We start from the raw sequence: 20,797 nt of genomic DNA on the forward strand, positions 1-20,797 counted from the left end.
AGTTACTTCACCCTGGCTTGGCGAGGTACTGGCTTCAGATGCGGACATATTGTAGCACACAAACCACAAGAAAACTTGTATTGAAGTCTTTTCTCTTTTTGTTTGGGATCAATTTGATTTCCCACTTCCAATTTCTTGTTTGTCTGTGGGTCCAATCTTGGATGATAGCCCGAAAATTTCTGTTATGACCGGGTGAGGAAGGGGTTTCAGGTTCCCCCCTTGCCCCTTTCCCGGTTTGGCCATAACAGGGTTTATCTTTTAAAACAGTGATTTTAGCTTACCACCTCAGTGAACCCTTGCTCACTGTGCTCTCATTACAATTACAAATGAACCAATCAGACAGATTTTCTTACGTTTAAATAAAACAGATGTAAGTTTATTCGCCTTATCACTCTAACCTGGTTAAATGTACTAAAATTCGCAATGCAACCACGCTCACATGCATACAAGAGGCACACACACACACATAGATAGAGAGGGAAAGAAAGAATTGAGGTGGATGGGGGTTGATGTAGAGTTTGTAATAAATGGAATTCAGTTTCTGAGTGGTAATGTCCTTGATACAATGTCCATATTAAAGCTAAGGTCATGGAGTCCTCACTGGGCCTCAGTGCACAATTTCAAGCTTGCTTCTCTGGTACCAGAAGGCTGAAGAGAGGCTTTGTCTGTAGTCTTGAAATGTAGAAGCTGCCACTGTGGTTTTCCTGGGATTCTACTGGAGAGAGAGACAGACAGAGAGAAAGATCTTCTCCTTGGTGTTCGAAATGCAGTCTTTTCTCTGAGCACATTTCAAAAAACTCCAATCTTACCAGCAAGTAGTCATCTGACCATCTATTTGTTTGAAACAGCAACTTCTGGGAGGGTTATTAGATTTCAGAGACTCCCAGATATACATGGTGGGGGGGGGGGAGTTTTGTCTCTTACAAAGTCAAAAGCTGTCTTTTGATCATCACTATTGTCCAGACCAATCTTGTTATTTGAATCAAGGAGCACCCCCATTGTCTCTCCTTTCATGTCTCTCAGAATGCTAATGTGCAACTATGTTTTCAGCTGCTCAGTTCTGTTTTTTAAACAAGTTCTTTGCAATGTCCAGTAAAAGGTTTGAAGTAGTGTCCCATATAACAAAATTAATATGTTCCCATTTGGCAGGTGTGATTTCCGTCATAGGTACAAATGCTTCAAGCATTGTCTTTTGCACTGGTGTGATGGGCTCCCCCATCATTGAGGATGGGGATTTCTGTGAAGCCTTCTCCTACTGTTAGCTGTTTAATTGTCCACCACGATTCATGACTGGATGTGGCAGGACTAGAGAACTTTGATTTTAACTGCTGGTTGTAGGATCACTTAGCTTAGTCTATCGCATGCTACCTCCGCTGTTTAGCATGCATGTAGTCCTTGGAGCTTCAACAGGTTAGCACCTCATTTTGAGGTATGCCTGCAGCTGGTCCTGGCATGCTCTCTCTGCACTCCACACTGAACCAGGGTTGGTAATGGTGGTAATGGTAGAGTTAGGGATATGACAGGCCATGAGGATACAGCTGCACAGCTCACATATGGTCCAGGGAATGTTGGATGCAATCATTGCTTTACTCAGTCTCCAAGGCCACCACACCTGCCCATCACCCTCAGTGATAGGCTGCCCTGCCGTGACCCATCTGATGTCCATGGCTTTCTCCTCCATCAGTGTCACCATGACGAGGAAAGGCACTCCAACTATGGTGCGTTGATGCTCCCTGGCATTCTGAGACTGCTTATCCTGTAAACACAAATATACTTAGTGTCACACCTGACTCAATTTTATTTCTTCATGGGATGTGGCCATCGCTGGTTAGGACAGCATTTATTGCCTATTCCTAACTGTCCTCGAGAAGATGGTGGTGAGCTGCCTTCTTGAGCTGCTGCAGTCATAGGGGTGTAGGTACACCCACAGTGCTGTTAGGAAGGGAGTTCCAGGATTATGACCCAGCGACACTGAAGGAACGGCGATCTAGTTCCAAGTCAGGATGGTGTGTGGCTTGGAGCAGAACTTGCAGGTGGTGGTGTTCTCATGTATTTGCTGCCCTTGTCCTTCTAGGTGGTAGAGGTCGCAGGTTTGGAAGGTGCTGTTGAAGGAGCCTTGGTGAGTTGTTGCAGTGCATCTTGTAGATGGTACACACTGCTGCCACTCTGTGTCGGGGTGAAGGAAGTGAATGTTGAAAGTGGTGGATGGGATGCCAATCCTGGAATGTGTCGAGCTTCTTGAGTGTTGATGGAGCTGCACCCATCCAGGCAAGTCGTGTGCATTCCATCACACTCCTGACTTGTGCCTTGTAGATAGCAGACAGGCATTGGGGAGACAGGAGGTGAGTTACTTGTCGCAGAATTTCTAGCCTTTGACCTGCAGTTGCAGCCACAGCATTTATGTGGCTGCTCCAGTTCAATTTCTGGTCAATGGTAACCCCCAGGATGTTGATGGTGGGGGATTCAGCGATGGTAATGCCATTCAGTGTCAAGGGGAGATGGTTAGATTCTCTCTTATTGGAGGTAGTCATTGCCTGGCGCTTGTGTAGCACGAATTTTACTTGACACTTATCAGCCCAAGCCTAGATGTTGTCCAGGTCTTGCTGCATCTGGACATGAGCTGCTTCAGTATCTGAGCAGTCATGAATAGTGCTGAACATTGTGCAATCATCAGCGAACATCCTCACTTCTGATGAAGGGAAGGTCATTGATGAAGCAGCTAAAGATGGTTGGGCTGAGGACACTACCCTGACGAACTCCTGCAGTGTTGTCCTGAGACTGAGATGATTGACCTCCAACAATCACAACCATATTCCTTTGTGGGATAGGTATAACTCTAACCAGTGGAGGGCTTTCCCTCAATTCCCATTGACTCCAGTTTTTCAAGGGCTCCTTGATGCAATACTTGGCCGAGTAGTGCCTTGATCTCAAGGGTAGTAACTCTCACCTCACCTCTGGAGTTCAGCTCCTTTCTCCATGTTTGGACTAAGGCTGTAATAAGGTGAGGAGCTGACTGGCCCTGGCAGAACCCAAACTGAGCATCAGTGAGCATGTTATTGCTGAGCATATGGCGCTTGATGGCACTGTCGACGACACCTTCCATCACTTTGCTGATGATCAAGAGTAGACGAATGGGGCAGTAATTGGCCGGGTTGGTTTTGTCCTGCTTTTTGTGGACAGGACATACTTGGGCAATTTTTCACATTGCCGGGTAGATGCCAATGTTGTAGCTGTACTGGAACAGCTTGGCTAGGGGCGTGGCTAGTTCTGGAGCACAAGTCTTCAGTACTATTGCCGGAATATTGTCAGGGCCCATAGCCTTTGCAGTATCATGGTTTATCTGTGCTGGTCACTCTGAGGCACTGTAAATGTGCAGCACCACGCTGATGGCAATGGTGAGGAAGCCATTCAGCCATCTCAATGAAGCCTTCACCCATCACTGACCATGTGTGTGAACTGGGCGCGTCAATGTGGTCATTGCTGCCCATTGTTGTTATCTGCGTGGATCTACCACCTGGCCTCACTTTTCACGGACACCTTTTAATTTATGCTGGGCTTCCAGTTGGCAACTCTAAACGCCAATCACCTTTCCAAACTGCAGCAAGTCATGAAATCGCTTCCTGTACAGGATCCAGTTTCTTGCTGACTAACTCTGCCACCTCCGGCCATGCCTTCTTGGCCAGACTTGCTGGACTCCTCCTCCCGTCTGCTGGAAACAGGACATCTCTCCTTTCTCTTCCTGCCTGCAGGAGCACCTCCAGGGAGGCATCGCTGAATCGTAGAGAGACATTTTCTCATGCTGAGCTGTTATTTCACTGCCTCCATTGATATAAACCTCTTCTGTTGTAGCCTGTGTCTGCAGCCTGTCTGAATGCTGCACATGTGCCTTTAAAACTGGTACCTCACAGTGAGCAACCAGCATTATACCCCGTCCACCCCTTAATTGGCTGGCTCCCCTGACAGCCGCCCCTTAACTAGCTCTTCCTTGTAAAATTGGTGTGAGTGCCGCCGACTGGGATATCACAGAATTGTTACAGCACAGGAGGCAGCCATTCAGCTCATCGTGTCTGCATCAGTTCTCTGAATGAGCAATTCTCTGAATGCCGTTTCCCCGCCTTCTCCCCATAACCCTGTACATTCTTTTTTTGATTGAACCTGCCTGCATCATACTCTCAGGCAGAGCATTCCAGACCTTAACTACTCGTTGTGTGAAAAGGTTTTTCCTCATGTCACTTTTGCTTCTTTTGTCAATCACTTTGCATCTGTGCCCTCTCATTCTCAATCCTTTCACGAGTGGGAAAAGTTTTTCCTTATCCACGCTGCCCAGACCCCTCATGATTTTGAATACCTCTATCAAATCACCTCTCAGCCTTCAAGTAAAACAGTGCCAACTTTGTCAATCTAACTCCATAACTGAAGTTCCTCATCCCGAGAACCATTCTCGTGAATCTTTTCTGCACTCTCTTCAATGCTTTCACATCTTTCCTAAAGTGCAACACCCAGAACTGGACACAATACTCCAGCTGATGCTGAACTTGTGTCTTATACAAGTTCAACATAAACTCCTTGCTCTTGTACTTTATGCCCCTATTAATAAAGCCTAGGATACCGTGTGCTGTATGTACTCCCAACATCGGGTCATCCACCAGATCTGTAAAATTCAGGCCTTAGTATTTGGTCAGCTTTGTCCCCAGTATACATGGGAGGTAATTTTGTCTTTGTGCAACAGTGATAGTGAGTCAGCAGACCATTTTACGTCCCAGATAGTGACTTTATGGAGATACAATTAGGAAGAAATATAAAATGGGTGCCCGACACACTATTACACAATCACACAAAGTCAAAATTACCCCCATTCTGTCCATATAGGAACTAGTTGTACCTGACAAAGGTATGTCCATGCTGTAAGGATGGGAAGAGGATAATATGCGAGAATTGGCTTTGTTGTCTCTCCTATTCCATTTCCAATGATATTTCCATCTTCTGAGTAAGCAGCAACAGCAAAAATGTATTTTTCATTAGGTTCGAGGCCTTTTACCTTCAGTAAACACTCTCCAAGTGCAGGTACCTTCAGTTAGAAGAAAAGTGATATTATTGTTTCACACAATTTGATAGGTACAATATAGAATCTTAAAAAGATAATGCCTCATTAAAAATTACTAAATGGAAATTGTATAACACTAGGGGCTGAAATTTATGCTGCTGCCGCTGATGCAGCCCGCACATGCGGGCCAAGCTTTGTGGAGACGCCGTGATATTAAACGCAGCAGCTCATTTAAATGGCCAGGGTGGGGCGGACTGCACCCCCACTACCCCCCGCTCCCCCACCCTCCCCCACAATGTAGAGGGGGCAAGTGGTCCATCCCCGGCAACAGTGTCAGGCACCACTGGACAGGCGCCAATGACATTTTTAAAGGGCTTCGAGCCCTAGAGAGCAGTTTAAATTTTTAAAGGACGACTCATTTTTTAGAAATAAATAAAGTGATCCCAACCCTCTCCCACCACAGCCCCCCCCCACAAATAGGCTTACAAGTAATTACCTGCCCTCTCCCCCACCCGAAACATTTACCTTGTGCTGCCGAGCATTCCCCCCAAAGTTCATCAACTTTAAACTTTACCCCTTCCCACCACCCCCTAGACCAATTGGAGGAGTTTTACCCCGCTCCCCCACTCCCGCAAAGAGAAACTCATCTACTTCCCCCTCCCCACTAGTGTTCCGCCTCGGATCTCTGGATGGGGATCCAAAGGTGCGGGGGTGCCGGCCACTGGCACCAATATGGCACCGGAGAGAACGGTGAGAGTGGGTAAGTACTTAATTCATTTATTCACATAATTTTGCCAATGTAAATTTGTCTCCCATCGACAAACAGCAGGGGGCTGCCGCGATGCCTCGCCACCACCGGCAATGTCGGGCCTGGCCTTCCCAGCGTTGAGACCCGTGGCGGGCTTCTGCCAGAGGCATTTTCCGGAACCCCTCACCACGACCCCCAACTTCGGAGGGGCTGTAAAATCCAGCCCTAGATATTACAATATGATCATTAATCATCATTCAATTATTGGAACATAATTTGGCTTTCCTCCTGTACCTCTTGCCCCGTACCCTGAAGGTGAAAATCCATCAGCCGAACTTTGAGAATGCTTCCTGTTGCAGAACGGCCAAAAATGCAATACCAGTGAACCTTAACAAAAAGAGAGGAAAAGCTTTCAGCATGCTTTCAATACTTAAAAATATAAATATACAAGAATTAGTTAAATTATTTTTCCAGACTATTAAATTTGCCATACCTTATTAGGTTAACCTAATGTTATATGCTACAATGTATTTAGACAAAGAATGTGGTGATCAAGATTGAATGCCCACTGCACAGTATTCTGCACCACAAAACGTTAACCATATAGCGACAATTTAGACTTTGGAATCAAAAACATAACTTCTAAATTTGCAGATGAGACCAAATTGAGGGGACGGGGGAGAATCCTGTGGCGGGTACCTCACCTCCTGTCTCCCCAAAGGCTGTCCACCATCTACAAGGCACAAGTCAGGAGTGTGATGGAATACTCTCCACTTGCCTGGATGGGTGCAGCTCCAACAACACTCAAGAAGTTCGTCACCATCCAGGACAAAGCAGCCCCGTGATTTTCACCCCATCTACAAACATTCACTCCCTCCACCACTGATGCACAGTGGCAACGGTGTGTACCATCTATTGCAGCAAAAACAGGAAGGCAGATTATTATCTGAACGGCTATAAACTGAGAGAGGGGAATATGCAGCGAAACTTGAGTGTTCTCATACACCAGTAGCTGAAGGTAAGCTAGCAGGTCCAACAGGTGGTAAAAAAGGCAAATGGTATGTTGGCCTTCATAGTGAGAGGATTCGAGTACAGGAGCAGGGATGTCTTGCTGCAATTATACCGGGCCTTGGGTGTGGCTACACCGAGAACATTGTGTGCAGTTTTGGTCTCCTTATCTGAGGAAGGATGTCCTTGCTATAGAGGCAGTGCGGCAAAGGTTTACCAGACTGATTCCTGGGATGGCGGGACTGATGTATGAGGAGAGATTGAGTCGGTTAGGATTATATTCGCTGGAGTTCAGAAGAGTGAGGGGGGATCTCATAGAAACCTCTAAAATTCTAACAGGACTTGACAGGGTAGATGCAGGAAGGATGTCATCTCAGTCCTGAAAGGTTTACCCCGTATCCTTAGACTATGACCCCTGGTTCTGGACACCTCCACCATCGGGAACATCCTTCCTGGGATTGGGATATTTGAGGAGCCACCTCCTCCAGTTAGTTGTTTATTGTTGACCACCACTCACAACTGGATATGGCATGACTGCAGAGCTTAGATCTGATCCATTGGTTATGGGATCGCTTAGCTCTGTCTATCGCATGCTGCTTATGCTGTTTGGCACGCAAGTAGTCCTGGGTTGTAGGTTCACCAGGTTGACACCTCATTTTGAGGTAGGCCTGGTGCTGCTCCTGGCAAGTCCTCCTGCACTCTTTATTGAACCAGGGTTGATCCCCTGGCTTGATGGTGATGGTAGAGTAGGGGATATGCCAGACCATGAGGTTACTGATCATGGTTGAGTACAATTCCGCTGCTGCTGATGGCCCACAGCGCCTCATGGATGCCCAGTTTTGCACTGCTAGATCTGTTTGAAATCTATCCCATTTAACACGGAGATAATGCCACACAACACGATGGACGGTATCCTCAATGTGAAGATGGGACTTTGTCTCCACAAGGACTGTGCAGTGGTCACTTGCACCAATACTGTCATGGACAGATGCATCTGCAGTAGACAGATTGCTGAGGACGAGGTCGAATATATTTTTCCCTCTTGTTGGTTCCCTTACCACCTGCCACAGCTCTGTCCTTTAGGGCTCGGCCAGCTCGGTCAGTAGTGGTGCTACTGAGCCACACTTGGTGATGGACATTGAAGTCCCCCACCCAGAGTACATTCTGTACCCTTGCCACCCTCAGTGCTTCCTCCAAGAGGACTCCCATGGCAACTCCCTCCTGACTGTATACCAGTGTGCCGCCACCTCTTCTGGGTCTGTCCTGTAATATTCTATTATAACTAGAATAGCTTACTAGGTACTCATCAACCAGTTCCTTCCACTGCACCAAAGCAGGAATCAAATACTGAAGGGTTAAAAAAGTAGAAAAAGTAGAAAAATGGAGCACCTCCTCCCACTTTACCGAACTCGCCACTCACCAAACTTGAATCTCTACACTCAGCTTGCAATCTGTATTCTGTTTCTTGTGCAAATGCTGCATGCCTTCAGATAAAAACATTTAATTCTGTCTTTTTACCATTTTTCCCTACTGTGACCTTATTTGCTGGTGCACTCTTATGTTTGTACGCTCTGACTCTTCCTGTCACACTCTGGTAATCTTAACACGTGTCGCTACCCTGCACTATTGCCTTGTCCCTTTTCATGAACTTTCTAAATTTCCCCTCACCTGAAACCTCCACCCCCACTATTTAGTTTAAAGCCCTCTCTACAGCCCTAGTTATACGATTCCTCTAGGACCCCGGTCCCAGCGCAGTTCAGGTGACAGCCATCCCAATGGTACCGCTCCCTCTTTACCCAGTGCTGGTGCCAGTGCCCCATAAATCAAAAGCCATTTCTCCCACACCAACCTTTCAGCCAAGCAATTAGCCAGCTGATGATGTTTACTTTATGCCAATTTGCCTGTGCCTCAGGTAGTAATCCAGACATCATTAACTTTGTGGTTTTGCTTTTCAATTTAGCCCCTCACTGTTCATACGCCCTCAGCAGAATCTCTTTCTTAGTCCTACCTATGTCGTTGGTACCCACATGGACCATGACAACTGGATCCTTCCCTTCCCACTCTAAGTTTCTCTCCAGTCCTGAGGAGATGTACTTAATTCTGGCAACACTTCCAACGGAACTCACGCTCTCGACTGCAGAGAACAGTATCTAGCCCCCTAACTATACTGCCCCCTACTGCTACATTCCTTTTTACTCCCCCCATTTGAATAGTGCAGGTTGTGCTGCATGTGAACATTTGCACTTCTGAACGTATGATGGAGGGAAGGTCATTGATGAAGCAGCTGAAGATGGTTGGGCCTAGAACACTAGCCTGAGGAACCCCTGCAGAGATGTCCGAGGGCGAAGATGATTGACCTCCAACTACAACATCTTCCTTTGTGCTAGGTATGAAGAATTTTCCCCTTGGTTGCCATTGTCTTCAATTACTCCAAGGGCTCCTTGATGCCACACTCAGTCAAATGTTGTCTTGATATCAAGTGCAATCACTCTCAGTTCACCTTCAGGAACTCAGCTCTTTTGTCCATGTTTGGACCAAGGCTGTAATGAGGTGATGAGATGAGTGGCTCTGGCAGCACCCAAACTGAGCATAAGTTAGCAAGTTATTGCTGTGTAAGTACTGCTTGATAGCACTGTCACTGACACCTTGCTTCACTTCACTGATGCTTGAGAGTAGACTGATGGGGCTGTAATTGGTCAGATTGGATTTGTCCTGCTTTTTGTGGACAGGACTTAACTGGGCAATTTCCCACATTGCTGGGTCGATGCCAGTGTTATAGCTGTACTGGAATTGCTTGGCTAGGGGCACGGCTAGTTCTGGAGCACAAGTCGTCTGTACTATAGGTGGATTATGACAGGGCCTGTAGTCTTTGCTGTATCCAGTGCCTTCAGCCATTTCTTGGTATCACATGGAGTTGGCTAAAGACTGGCATCTGTGATTTATTTAGAGTGATACAGCACTGAAACAGGCCCTTCGGCCCACCGAGTCTGTGCCGACCAACAACCACCCATTTATACTAATCCTACATTAACCCCATATTTCCTACCACATCCCCACCTTCCTTCAATTCTCCTACCACCTACCTAAACTAGGGACAATTTACAATGGCTAATTTACCTAGCAACCTGCAAGTCTTTGGCTGTGGGAGGAAACCGGAGTGATGTTGGGGAGCTCAGGAGGAGGCCGAGATGGATCATCCACTCGCTATTTCTCCTGAAGCAAATGCTTCAGCCTTGGTCTATTGCACTGATGTAGTGGGCTCTCTCAACACTGAGGATGGGGATGATAGTGGAGCATCTCCTCCTGTTAATTGTTTAATTATCCACCATGTTACAATCCTCGTGGAGACCACCAACAAACAAAAAGTATTGACTACAACAATTGACCCCAATTTAGGAAACCAAACCAAACAGACAATATTTCACTTTTATCATTTTAACTTTCACACTCAAAACAAAACCAACTTGAGATGGGTCTCAAGGTTTCACTGGGCTGTCCACTCAGCATATATGGCAACAATTACAGTCATACAGTTCTTCACAACTCTGAAGTTCCTCAAGTAGATTTTTGGCTCCTCTCTTCAAGGATTTAGCCACTGTTCTTCTCCTGACAGCAGATCCCCCTCAATCCAAACTCCACGGGTGTGGTCTTCACCAAAAGGTGCACTTCTCCAGAACTTCCTCAGCTCTGCTCATGACAGTCTTGATGGCGTGGATTTACCAGTCTTCACTTTCTCTGAGTCCTTCAAACGACAACCTGTTGTCACGCACTCTGGAAGTGCGATGACATAACAATCAAAGGCTAATCTGAAGTGTTATGAAAAACAGACTTTGTCTTTAAAAAAGAATGTTTAATTTCAAAAAGTGAAGAATATTCAAAATGGCCATCGAAGAAAAGGGGAATTGGCCTTTTGTGTATTCAAATAGTCTGACAAAGACAAAGGATAAATCTTCAAAGCCAAAAGATGTTAATGAAACCCATCTTACACCTATCCTAAAAGCAATTCCAGAATTGAATGTCTTTTTCTGAAACAAAGGAGGTGTGAAGTAGCCAAGTCCTGGACCACTGCGCAATCATCATGGGGCTGAGAAGAGAATGACTCCTACCAGAAGGTGAAAGGTGACACAGTTTTACCTTAAACAAAGACAGCCAGAGTGAGAGACTGACGCAGAGGTGAAGCTACTTGTAACAGCTCGAGTTCCAGCCAAGCCAGGCCAGGAAGCCCAGTATACTGCAGTGAGAGCTAGAAGTAACCCACAATCTTTAATAGAACCTTCAATCAAGACAGAGGTCTACAATGATCTCAGGCCTACATCCAACTAGAACTTGAATCTCAAGAGAAATCAACAAGTTTAACGTAATCTTTCCCCCCCACTGAAAACCTCCTTCCTCCTTTCCTTCTGTTACAACCAGGTGAGAAAGAGATCTAGGATTTCCTTTCAGCCTTCACCTGGTCTTACTGTTACAGGGTTTTATTTTTCAACACACTTTTTTTTTAGCTCCCCCTTTGGTGAATCCTTGGTCACCGCTTTCCAATTATAAGGCAAAGAAACCAGCACAAAAAGGCTTTCATAGGTTGAAAGAAGAAAAGTTGAAATTTATTAAACAAACTCGAATTTGGTTAACACCGACGGATACATGCCGCGCCCCACACTAGCATGCATATGCGATACACACACACAAATAGAGACAGAAAAGAGAAGAAAAATCAAGTGGAGAAGTTTGAGGCAATATCTGAAGAGTTTTTGTTACAGTTATTCGAGCTCACTGTAGAGTCCTTGACTGTAGATAGATCTTGTTTTTCATTGGGGCCCAGTATTCTTCTTACACCTTGTTTGCTGTAGGAGACTTTTCTCTCTTGGGGTTCATATATCTTCAGTGGATTCAGAGACTTGTGAGAAAGAGATGGGAGCAGGCAGACAGGAGAGAGATCTTCTCAGTCTAGGAGCAAACAGACACTCTGGCCAAACTGTTCCTACAAATTCAAAAAATTTAAGCTCCCCAGCAGGTTAGTCATGTGACTAGCTGGTCTGACCATGTCCGTTTGTGTATTTGGCCACCTTAGCAGTCACCCTGGAATGCGAGCTTCCCCACCTTCAACGTCTGGTGATCAAAAGTCCATTGTGGGTTGAATGTCAGGGAATGGCTGCTTTGTCCTTCCAAACACTCTGCTAATATGCAAATGTCTTTTCCAGCCATGGCTGATCTGTTTAACAAGTCCTTTCTTAACTCCAGTAACAGTTTAAAATCAATGTTCATGACAAAATTGATGTGCCTCGTTCTTGGCAGCTGGGGGCCTACCATGACACTTCGCGGTCTTTGTCTTGAGTTTGTGTGTGCGCGAGCGAATGCGTGAGTGGATGTGGTTGCGACAATTTCGGGATAAGGTGTATTGATCAATAAACAATTGTTTTTAAAACCTGCAAGAAAACCTGTTGCTGTCTGTTTATTTCAGAAATAAAACACTATGGGGCTAGATTTTAACACAAATACACTTGCTGTGGCCAGGTGGGGAGATGAACAGCGGGAACCACCCATGTCACACCACGTGGCCGTAACAAATTGGGGTCTCAACCGGGATCTGAACTCCCAGACAAACGAGAGATTTGGAAAGCAGGAGGAAAATTGACTTCAAAAATTATGGAAAAATGAAAAAAACAGGTTTTCTTGCATTCTTTGTTTTTTCTCTACAGTGCTAGAAACAAAAGAGTTGGCCACATTTAATGCGAAGGAATTTAGAAAGCAGGGAGATATATCCCATGAGAAGTTAAACAAATTAAGTGTTAAAGATTCAGAAAGCTTAGCTACAGAGATGGGAAACAATTTCGGTCAAAAAGCAAAATGTAGCCAACCACTTTAAACTTACCACTGAACTAGAAGAAGAAAGCCTAGAATCAGAGTCTGAAAAAGTAATTGTAGGCAGAATGCAGTTACAGATGAAAAAGGAAGAATCACAGCTTCAAAAGGAAAAGGAAGAAAAGAAGTTTCAACTTCAAAAGGAAAAACAGGAAAGAGAATTTCAAAAGGAAAAGGAAGAAAGGGAGTTACAGCTTCAAAAGGAAAAAGAGGAAAGAGAGATGCAAAGTGAGGAAGCAGCAAAAAAGTTTGAGTTACAGAGACTGCAAACCCAAAATTAAAATGCTGCTCGTCACTCAAACCATATCCCCAATGCAGAGTAAAACTCTGATGTGCTGAGACACTCAAGACTAGTGCTAACATTTAATGAGGAGGAGGTTGAGTCATATTTTATCTCATTTGAGAAAATAGCTACCTGGCTAAAATGGCCAAAAGAATTCTGGACTCTCCTCTTACAAAGCGAGATTGTGGTAGGGCTCGTGAAGCTTTTTCCCTCTTATCAGAAGAATATTACTCTGATTATGAACAAACTAAAACTGCAAAACAAGCTGTGCAACAACAGATTCCATCACAACCACCATTCATGACTGGCAATACTGCAGAGCTTTGATCTGATCCTTTGGTTGTGGTACGGTTTAGCCCTGTCTATCGCATGCTGCTTCCACTGTTTAGCATGCATGTAGTCCTGTGGTTTAACTTCAACAGGTTGGCACCTCAATTTTATATACGCCTGGTTCTGCAGCTGGGATGCTCACTGAACCGGGGCGGGTCCCCTGACTTAATTGTCATGGTAGAGAGAGGGATACGCCAGGCCATGAGGTGACATTTTCTGACTGAATACAATGCTGCTGCCGATAGCCCAACAGTGCCTCATGGATGCCCAGTTTTGAGCTGCTACATTTGTTCTTAATCACATTGCTAGTGCCACACAACACAATGGAGGATATCCTCAATGTGAAGACGGGACTTCGTTGCTACAAGGACTGTGCAGTGCTTATTTCTACCAATACTGTCATGGACAGATGCATTTGCAACAGACAGATTGGTGAGGGCAAGGTCTAGTTCTCCCTCTCTCACCACCAGATGCAGCCCAGTTTGGCAGATATGTCCTTCAGGACTTGGCCAATCGTAGTGCTACCGAGCCACTCTTGGTAATGGGCATTGACATTCTCTCACGCAGGGTAAATTTTGTGCCCCTGCTACCCTCAGTGTTTCTTCCAAGGTGGTGTCAACATGGAGGAGTACTGAAACATCAGCTCAGGCTTATTGGTAGTTAGGAATCAGCAGGAGGTTTCTTTCCCAATGGTTGACCTGATGCTGTGAGAGTTCATGAGGTACGGAGGCAATGTTGAGAACTTGCAGGGCCACTCCCTTCCGACTGTAAACCACTGTGCCGCCACCTCAAGTAGATCTGATACAAGGATGGTGATGGATGAGTTTCAGACATTGGCTATAAGGTATGATCCGGTAAGTATGACTCTCTCAGGCTGTTGCTTGAGTAGTCTGTGGCACAGCTCTTCCACTTTTGGCACAAGTCACAGATGTTAATAAAGAGGACTTTGTATGTCTTTGTCACTTCCCGTGCTCAATGAATATGCCAGGGGATCCATCCAGTTTCATCCTCTTTTGATTTTACTGCAGTGGTTTGATACAACTGACTGGCTTGCTAGGCCATTTCAGGGGCTGTTAAGAGTCAACCACATTTCTGTGGGTCTAGTGTCACATGTATCCAGACCGGGTAAGAGGACATTCGTGAATGAGATGGGTTTTTATGACAATCCAGTAGCTTCATGAGAATAACTTTCTATTCCAAATTTATTAATTAATTGAATTTACGAGCATACGAATTAGGAGCAGGAGTAGTGCACTCGGCCCCTCAAGCCTGCTCCGCCATACAATAAAGATCATAACTGATCTGATTGAAACTTCAATGCCCCATTCCTGCCTACCCCCAATAACCTTTCGTCCCCTTGCTTATCAAGAATCTAACTGCTTCTGCCTTAAAAATATTCAAAGACTCTGCTTCCACTGCCTTTTGAGGAAGGGTTCCAAAGACTCAAGACCCTCTGAGAGAAACAATTTCTCCTTATCTCTGACTTAAATGGGTGACCCTTTATTTTTAAACAGTGACCCCTAGTTCTAGATTCTCCCACAAGGGGAAACATCCTTTCCACATCCACCCTGTCAAGACCCCTCAGGATCTGAAATGCTTCAATCAAGTCGCCACTTACTCTTCTAAATTCCAACAGATACAAGCCAAGCCTGTTCAATCTTTCCTCACAAGACAACCCGCTCATTCCAGGTATTAGTCCAGTAAACCTTCTCTGAACTGCTTCCAACGCATTTACATCCTTAAAACAACGAAACCAATAAAGTACACAATACTCCAGATGCCATCTCACCAATACCCTGTGTATCTGAAGCATAAGCTCTCTACTTTTGTTTTCAATTCCCCTAGCAATAAACAATAACATTCTATTAGCTTTCCTAATTACAAAGGACAGAGAACAGTACAGCATAGGAACAGGCCATTCAGCCCTCCAAGCCAGCGCCGATCTTGATGCCTGCCTAAACCAAAACCTTCTGCACTTCCGGGGACCGTATCCCTCTATTCCCATCCTATTCATGTATTTGTCAAGATGTCTCTTAAACGTTGCTATCGTACCTGCTTCCACCACCTCCCCCGGCAGCAAGTTCCAGGCACTCACCACCCTCTGTGCAAAAAACTTGCCTCGCACATCCCATCTAAACTTTGCCCCTCTCACCTTAAACCTATGTCCCCAAGTAACTGACTCTTCCACCCTGGGAAAAAGCTTCTGACTATCCACTCTGTCCATGCCGCTCATAACTTTGTAAACCTCTATAATGTCGCCCCTCCACCTCCATCGTTCCAGTGAAAACAATCAGAGTTTATCCAACCTCTCCTCATAGCTAATGCCCTCCAGACCAGGCAACATCCTGGTAAACCTCTTCTGTACGCTCTCCAAAGCCTCCACGTCCTTCTGGTATTGTGGCGACCAGAATTGCACGCAATATTCTAAGTGTGGCCCAACTAAAGTTCTGTACAGCTGCAGCATGACTTGCCAATTTTTATACTCTGTGCCTCGACCGATGAAGGCAAGCATGCCATATGCCTTCTTGACTACCTTATCCACCTGCGTTGCCACTTTCGGTGACCTGTGGACCTGTACGCCCAGATCTCTCTGCCTGTCAATACTCCTAAGGGTTCTGCCATTTACTGTATACTTCCCACCTGCATTAGACCTTCCAAAATGCATTACCTCACATTTGTCCAGATTAAACTCCATCTGCCATTTCTCCGCCCAAGTCTCCAACCGATCTATATCCTGCTGTATCCTCTGACAATCCTCATCACTATCCTCAACTCCACCAACCTTTGTGTCATCCGCAAACTTACTAATCAGACCAGCTACATTTTCCTCCAAATCATTTATATATACTACAAAGAGCAAAGGTCCCAGCACAGATCCCTGCGGAACACCACTAGTCACAGCCCTCCCTTCAGAAAAGCACCCTTCCACTGCTACCCTCTGTCTTCTATGACTGAGCCAGTTCTGTATCCATCTTGCCAGCTCACCTCTGATCCCGTGTGTCTTCACCTTTTGTACCAGTCTGCCATGAGGGAGCTTGTCAAAGGCTTTAGTGAAGTCCATATAGATAACATCCACTGCCCTTACTTCATCAATCATCTTCGTCACTTCCTCAAAAAACTCAATCAAATTAGTGAGACATGACCTCCCCTTCACAAAACTATGCTGCCTCTCGCTAATAAGTTCATTTGTTTCCAAATGGGAGTAAATCCTGTCCCGAAGAATCCTCTCTAATAATTTCCCTACCATTGACGTAAGGCTCACTGGCCTATAATTTCCTGGATTATCCTTGCTACCCTTCTTAAACAAAGGAACAACATTGGCTATTCTCCAGTCCTCTGGCACCTCACCTGTAGCCAATGAGGATGCAAAGATTTCTGTCAAGGTCCCAGCAATTTCTTCCCTTGCCTCCCTCAGTATTCTGGGGTAGATCCCATCAGGCCCTGGGGACTTATCTACCTTAATGCTTTGCAAGACACCCAACACCTCCTCCTTTTTGATAATGAGATGACTGAGACTATCTACACTCTCTTCCCTGGGCTCATCATCCACCAAGTCCTTCTCTTTGGTGAATACTGATGCAAAGTACTCATTTAGTACCTCACCCATTTCCTCTGGCTCCACACATAGATTCCCTTCTGTGTCCTTGAGTGGGCCAACCCTTTCCCTAGTTACCCTCTTGCTCTTTATATACGTATAAAAAGCCTTGGGATTTTCCTTAATCCTGTTTGTCAATGACTTTTCATGACCCCTTTTAGCCTTCCTGACTCCTTGCTTAAGTTCCTTCCTACTGTCTTTATATTCCTCAAGGGATTCGTCTGTTCCTAGCCTTCCAGCCCTTACGAATGCTTCCTTTTTCTTTTTGACTAGGCTCACAATACCCTGCGTTATCCAAGGTTCCCGAAACTTGCCAAACTTATCCTTCCTCCTCACAGGAACACGCCGGTCCTGGATTCTAATCAACTGACCTTTGAAAGACTCCCACATGTCAGATGTTGATTTATGCTCAAACAGCCGCCCCCAATCTAAATTCTTCAGTTCCTGCCCAATATTGTTATAATTAGCCTTCCCTCAATTTAGCACCTTCACCCGAGGACTACTCTTATCCTTATCCACAAATACCTTAAAACTTATGGAATAAGGTCACTGTTCCCGAAATGCTCCCCTACTGAAACTTCGACCACCTGGCCGGGCTCATTCCCCAATACCAGGTCCAGTATGGCCCCATCCCTAGTTGGACTATCTACATATTGTTTCAAGAAGCCCTCCTGGATGTTCCTTACAAATTCTGCCCCTAGCACTAAGTGAGTCCCAGTCAATATAGGGGAAGTTAAAATCACCCACCACTACAACCCTGTTACCTTGACATCTTTCCAAAATATGTCTACATATCTGCTCCTCTACCTCCCGCTGGCTTTTGGGAGGCCTGTAGAAAACACCCAACATCGTGACTGCACCCTTCCTATTCCTGAGCTCCACCCATATTGCCTCGCTGCACGACCCCTCCGAGGTGTCCTCCCACAGTACAGCTGTGATATTCTCCTTCACAAGTAATGCAACTCCCCCACCCCTTTTACATCCCCCTCTATCCCGCCTGAAGCTTCTAAATCCTGGAACATTTAGCTGCCAATCCTGTCCTTCCCTCAATCAAGTCTCTGTAATAGCAACAACATCATAGTTCCAAGTACTAATCCAAGCTCTAAGTTTATCTGCCTTACCTGTTATACTTCTCGCATTGAAACAAATGCACTTCAGACCACCAGTCCCGCAACATCTCCCTGCCTGCTCTTCCTCTTAGTCTTACTGGCCTTATTTACTGGTTCCCCCTCATTTATTTCACTTGCTGTCCTACTGCTCTGGTTCCCACCCCCCTGCCACACTAATTTAAACCCTCCCGAGTGACGCTAGCAAACCTCGCAGCCAGGATATTTGTGCCTCTCCAGTTTAGATGCAACCCATCCTTCTTGTACAGGTCCCACCTGTCCCTGAAGAGATCCCAATGGTCCAGATATCTGAAACCCTCCCTTCTACACCAGCTGTTCAGCCACGTGTTTAGCTGCACTATCTTCCTATTTCTAGCCTCACTGACACGTGGCACAGGGAGTAATCCTGAGATTACAACCCTCGAGGTCCTGTCTTTTAACTTTCTACCTAACTCCCTAAACTCCCCCTGCAGGACCTCATCACTCTTCCTGCCTATGTCGTTTATGTCAATTACTTGCTGAACCTGCATACCAATGTTTTGTGATTCATGCAGTAGAACATCCAGGTCCCTCTGCATCTGAGATCTGCAATCTCTCACCAATTAGATAATTTGATTCTTTTTTTATTATTCCTGCCAAAATGGACAATTTCACATTTTCCCACATTGTACTCCATTTGCCAGATCTCTGCCCACTTTCTTCACCTATCTATATCCCTTTTAGGCTCCTTATGTCCTCTTCACAACTTACTTTCCGACCTACCTTTGTGTCATCAGCAAATTTAGCAACCATATCTTCGGTTCCTTCATCCAAGTCATTTATATACATTGTAAAAAGTTGATCCCTGCGGCACACCACTCGTTACATCTTGCCAACCTGAAAATGAACCATTTATGCCGATTCTATTTCCCATTAGCTAGCCAATCTTCTGTCCATGCCAGTATGTTACCCCCTATACCATCAGCTTTCATGTTCTGCAATACCTTTAACGTGGCAGCTTATCAAATGCCTTCTGGAAATCTAAGTACAGTCTATCCATCGGTTCCCCTTTATCCACAGCACATGTTACTTCTTCAAACAACTACAATAAATTGGTCAAACATGATTTCCCTTTCACAAAGCATGTTGACTCTTCCCTGATCAGCTTGAATTTTTCTAAGTGCCCTGCTATAACATCTTTACTAATAGCTTCTAACATGGGGCGGCACAGTGGCGCAGTGGTTAGCACTGCAGCCTCACAGCTCCAGGGACCCGGGTTCGATTCTGGGTACTGCCTGTGTGGAGTTTGCAAGTTCTCCCTGTGTCTGCGTGGGTTTTCTCCGGGTGCTCCGGTTTCCTCCCACAAGCCAAAAGACTTGCAGGTTGATAGGTAAATTGGCCATTATAAATTGTCACTAGTATAGGTAGGTGGTAGGGAAATATAGGTACAGGTGGGGATGTTTGGTAGGAATATGGGATTAGTGTAGGATTAGTATAAATGGGTGGTTGATGTTCGGCACAGACTCGGTGGGCCGAAGGGCCTGTTTCAGTGCTGTATCTCTAATCTAATCTAAAATCTAATTTTCCCGAAGACAGATGTTAGGCTAACTGGCCTGCTTTCTGTCTCCCTCCCTTTTTGAATAAAGGTATTACATTCACTATTTTCCAATCTAAAGGAACCTTTCCCAAATCTAGGGACATTTGGGAAATTAAAACCAACGCATCAACTATCTCGCTAGCCACTTCTTTTAAGACCCTCGGATGAAGTCCATCAGGACCCAGGGACCTGTCAGCCCACAGCTCCAACAATTTGCTCAGTGCCACTTCCCTGGTGATTATAATTTTCTAGAGTTCCTCCCTCCCTTTCATTTCCTGATTTACAGCTATTTCTGGGATGTTAATTGTATCCTCCATAGTGAAGACTGATGCAAAATACCTGTTCAGTTCATCTGCCATATCCTTATTTTCCATTATTAAGTCTCCAGACTCACTTATATAGGTCCAATGCTCACTTTGTTCACTCTTCTTTTATATCTATACAAACTCTTACTATCTGTTTTTATATTTCTAGCTATCTTTCTCTCATACTCTAATTTTTCTCTCCTTATTAATCTTTTAGTCATTCTTTAGTGCTTTTTATATTCTGTCCAATCTTCTGACCTACCTTCCATCTTTGCGCAATTATATGCTTTTCCTTTAAGTTTGATACTGTCTTTAACTGTTTTAGTTAAGCACGGATGGTAGGTCCTCCCCTTGAAATATTTCTTTCTCGTTGGAATGTAACTATTCTGTGTATTCTGAAATATCCCCTTAAATGCCTGCCACTGCATTTTTATTGACCTATCCCTTTACCTAATTTGCCACTTTACTTTAGCTAGCTCTGCTTTCATGCCCTCATAATTGCCCTTGTTTAAATTTAAAATACTACTCTTAGACCCACTCTTCTCTCCCTCAAACTGAATATAAAATTCAATCATATTATGATTGCTGCTGCCGAGGGATGCCTTCACTGAGGTCATGAATTAATCCAATCTTGTTGCACAATATCAGGTCTAGTATAGCCTGCTCTTTGGTTGGCTCCAGAAAGTGATGTTCTAAGAAACTATCCCGAAAACATTCTATGAACTCATCTAAGCTACCGTTGCCGATTGGATTTTTCCAGTCTATATGTAGAATAAAATCCCCCATGATTCTTGCCGTACCTTTCTGACAAGCACCCATAATTTCTTCCTTGATAATCCGTCCTACTGTGTGGTTACCTTTAGGGGGCCTGTACACCACCTCCACAAGTGACTTCTTGCCTTAATCATTTCTCATCTCTACCCAAATCACTTCTACATCCTGGTTT

The 20,797-nt window shown here is 45.0% G+C and overlaps 1 protein-coding gene across 7 annotated transcripts in view; it reads right to left on the bottom strand.

Annotated features, from left to right (window-relative positions):
* LOC137384622 (cilia- and flagella-associated protein 54-like) overlaps positions 1 to 20,797 on the bottom strand; it is a 712,374-nt gene that overhangs the window by 497,688 nt on the left and 193,889 nt on the right. For all 7 annotated transcript variants that reach the window (XM_068058759.1, XM_068058758.1, XM_068058757.1 and 4 more), the window contains 2 exons: positions 6,087 to 6,179; positions 4,883 to 5,068 (listed from right to left, as the gene is read on the bottom strand). In XM_068058759.1, coding sequence (XP_067914860.1) covers positions 4,883 to 5,068; positions 6,087 to 6,179 — 279 coding nt within the window. The remainder of the gene's footprint in view (positions 1 to 4,882; positions 5,069 to 6,086; positions 6,180 to 20,797) is intronic.

Source organism: Heterodontus francisci, chromosome 27 (assembly GCF_036365525.1).
Source record: "Heterodontus francisci isolate sHetFra1 chromosome 27, sHetFra1.hap1, whole genome shotgun sequence".
In the NCBI taxonomy this organism is placed as follows: domain Eukaryota; kingdom Metazoa; phylum Chordata; class Chondrichthyes; order Heterodontiformes; family Heterodontidae; genus Heterodontus; species Heterodontus francisci.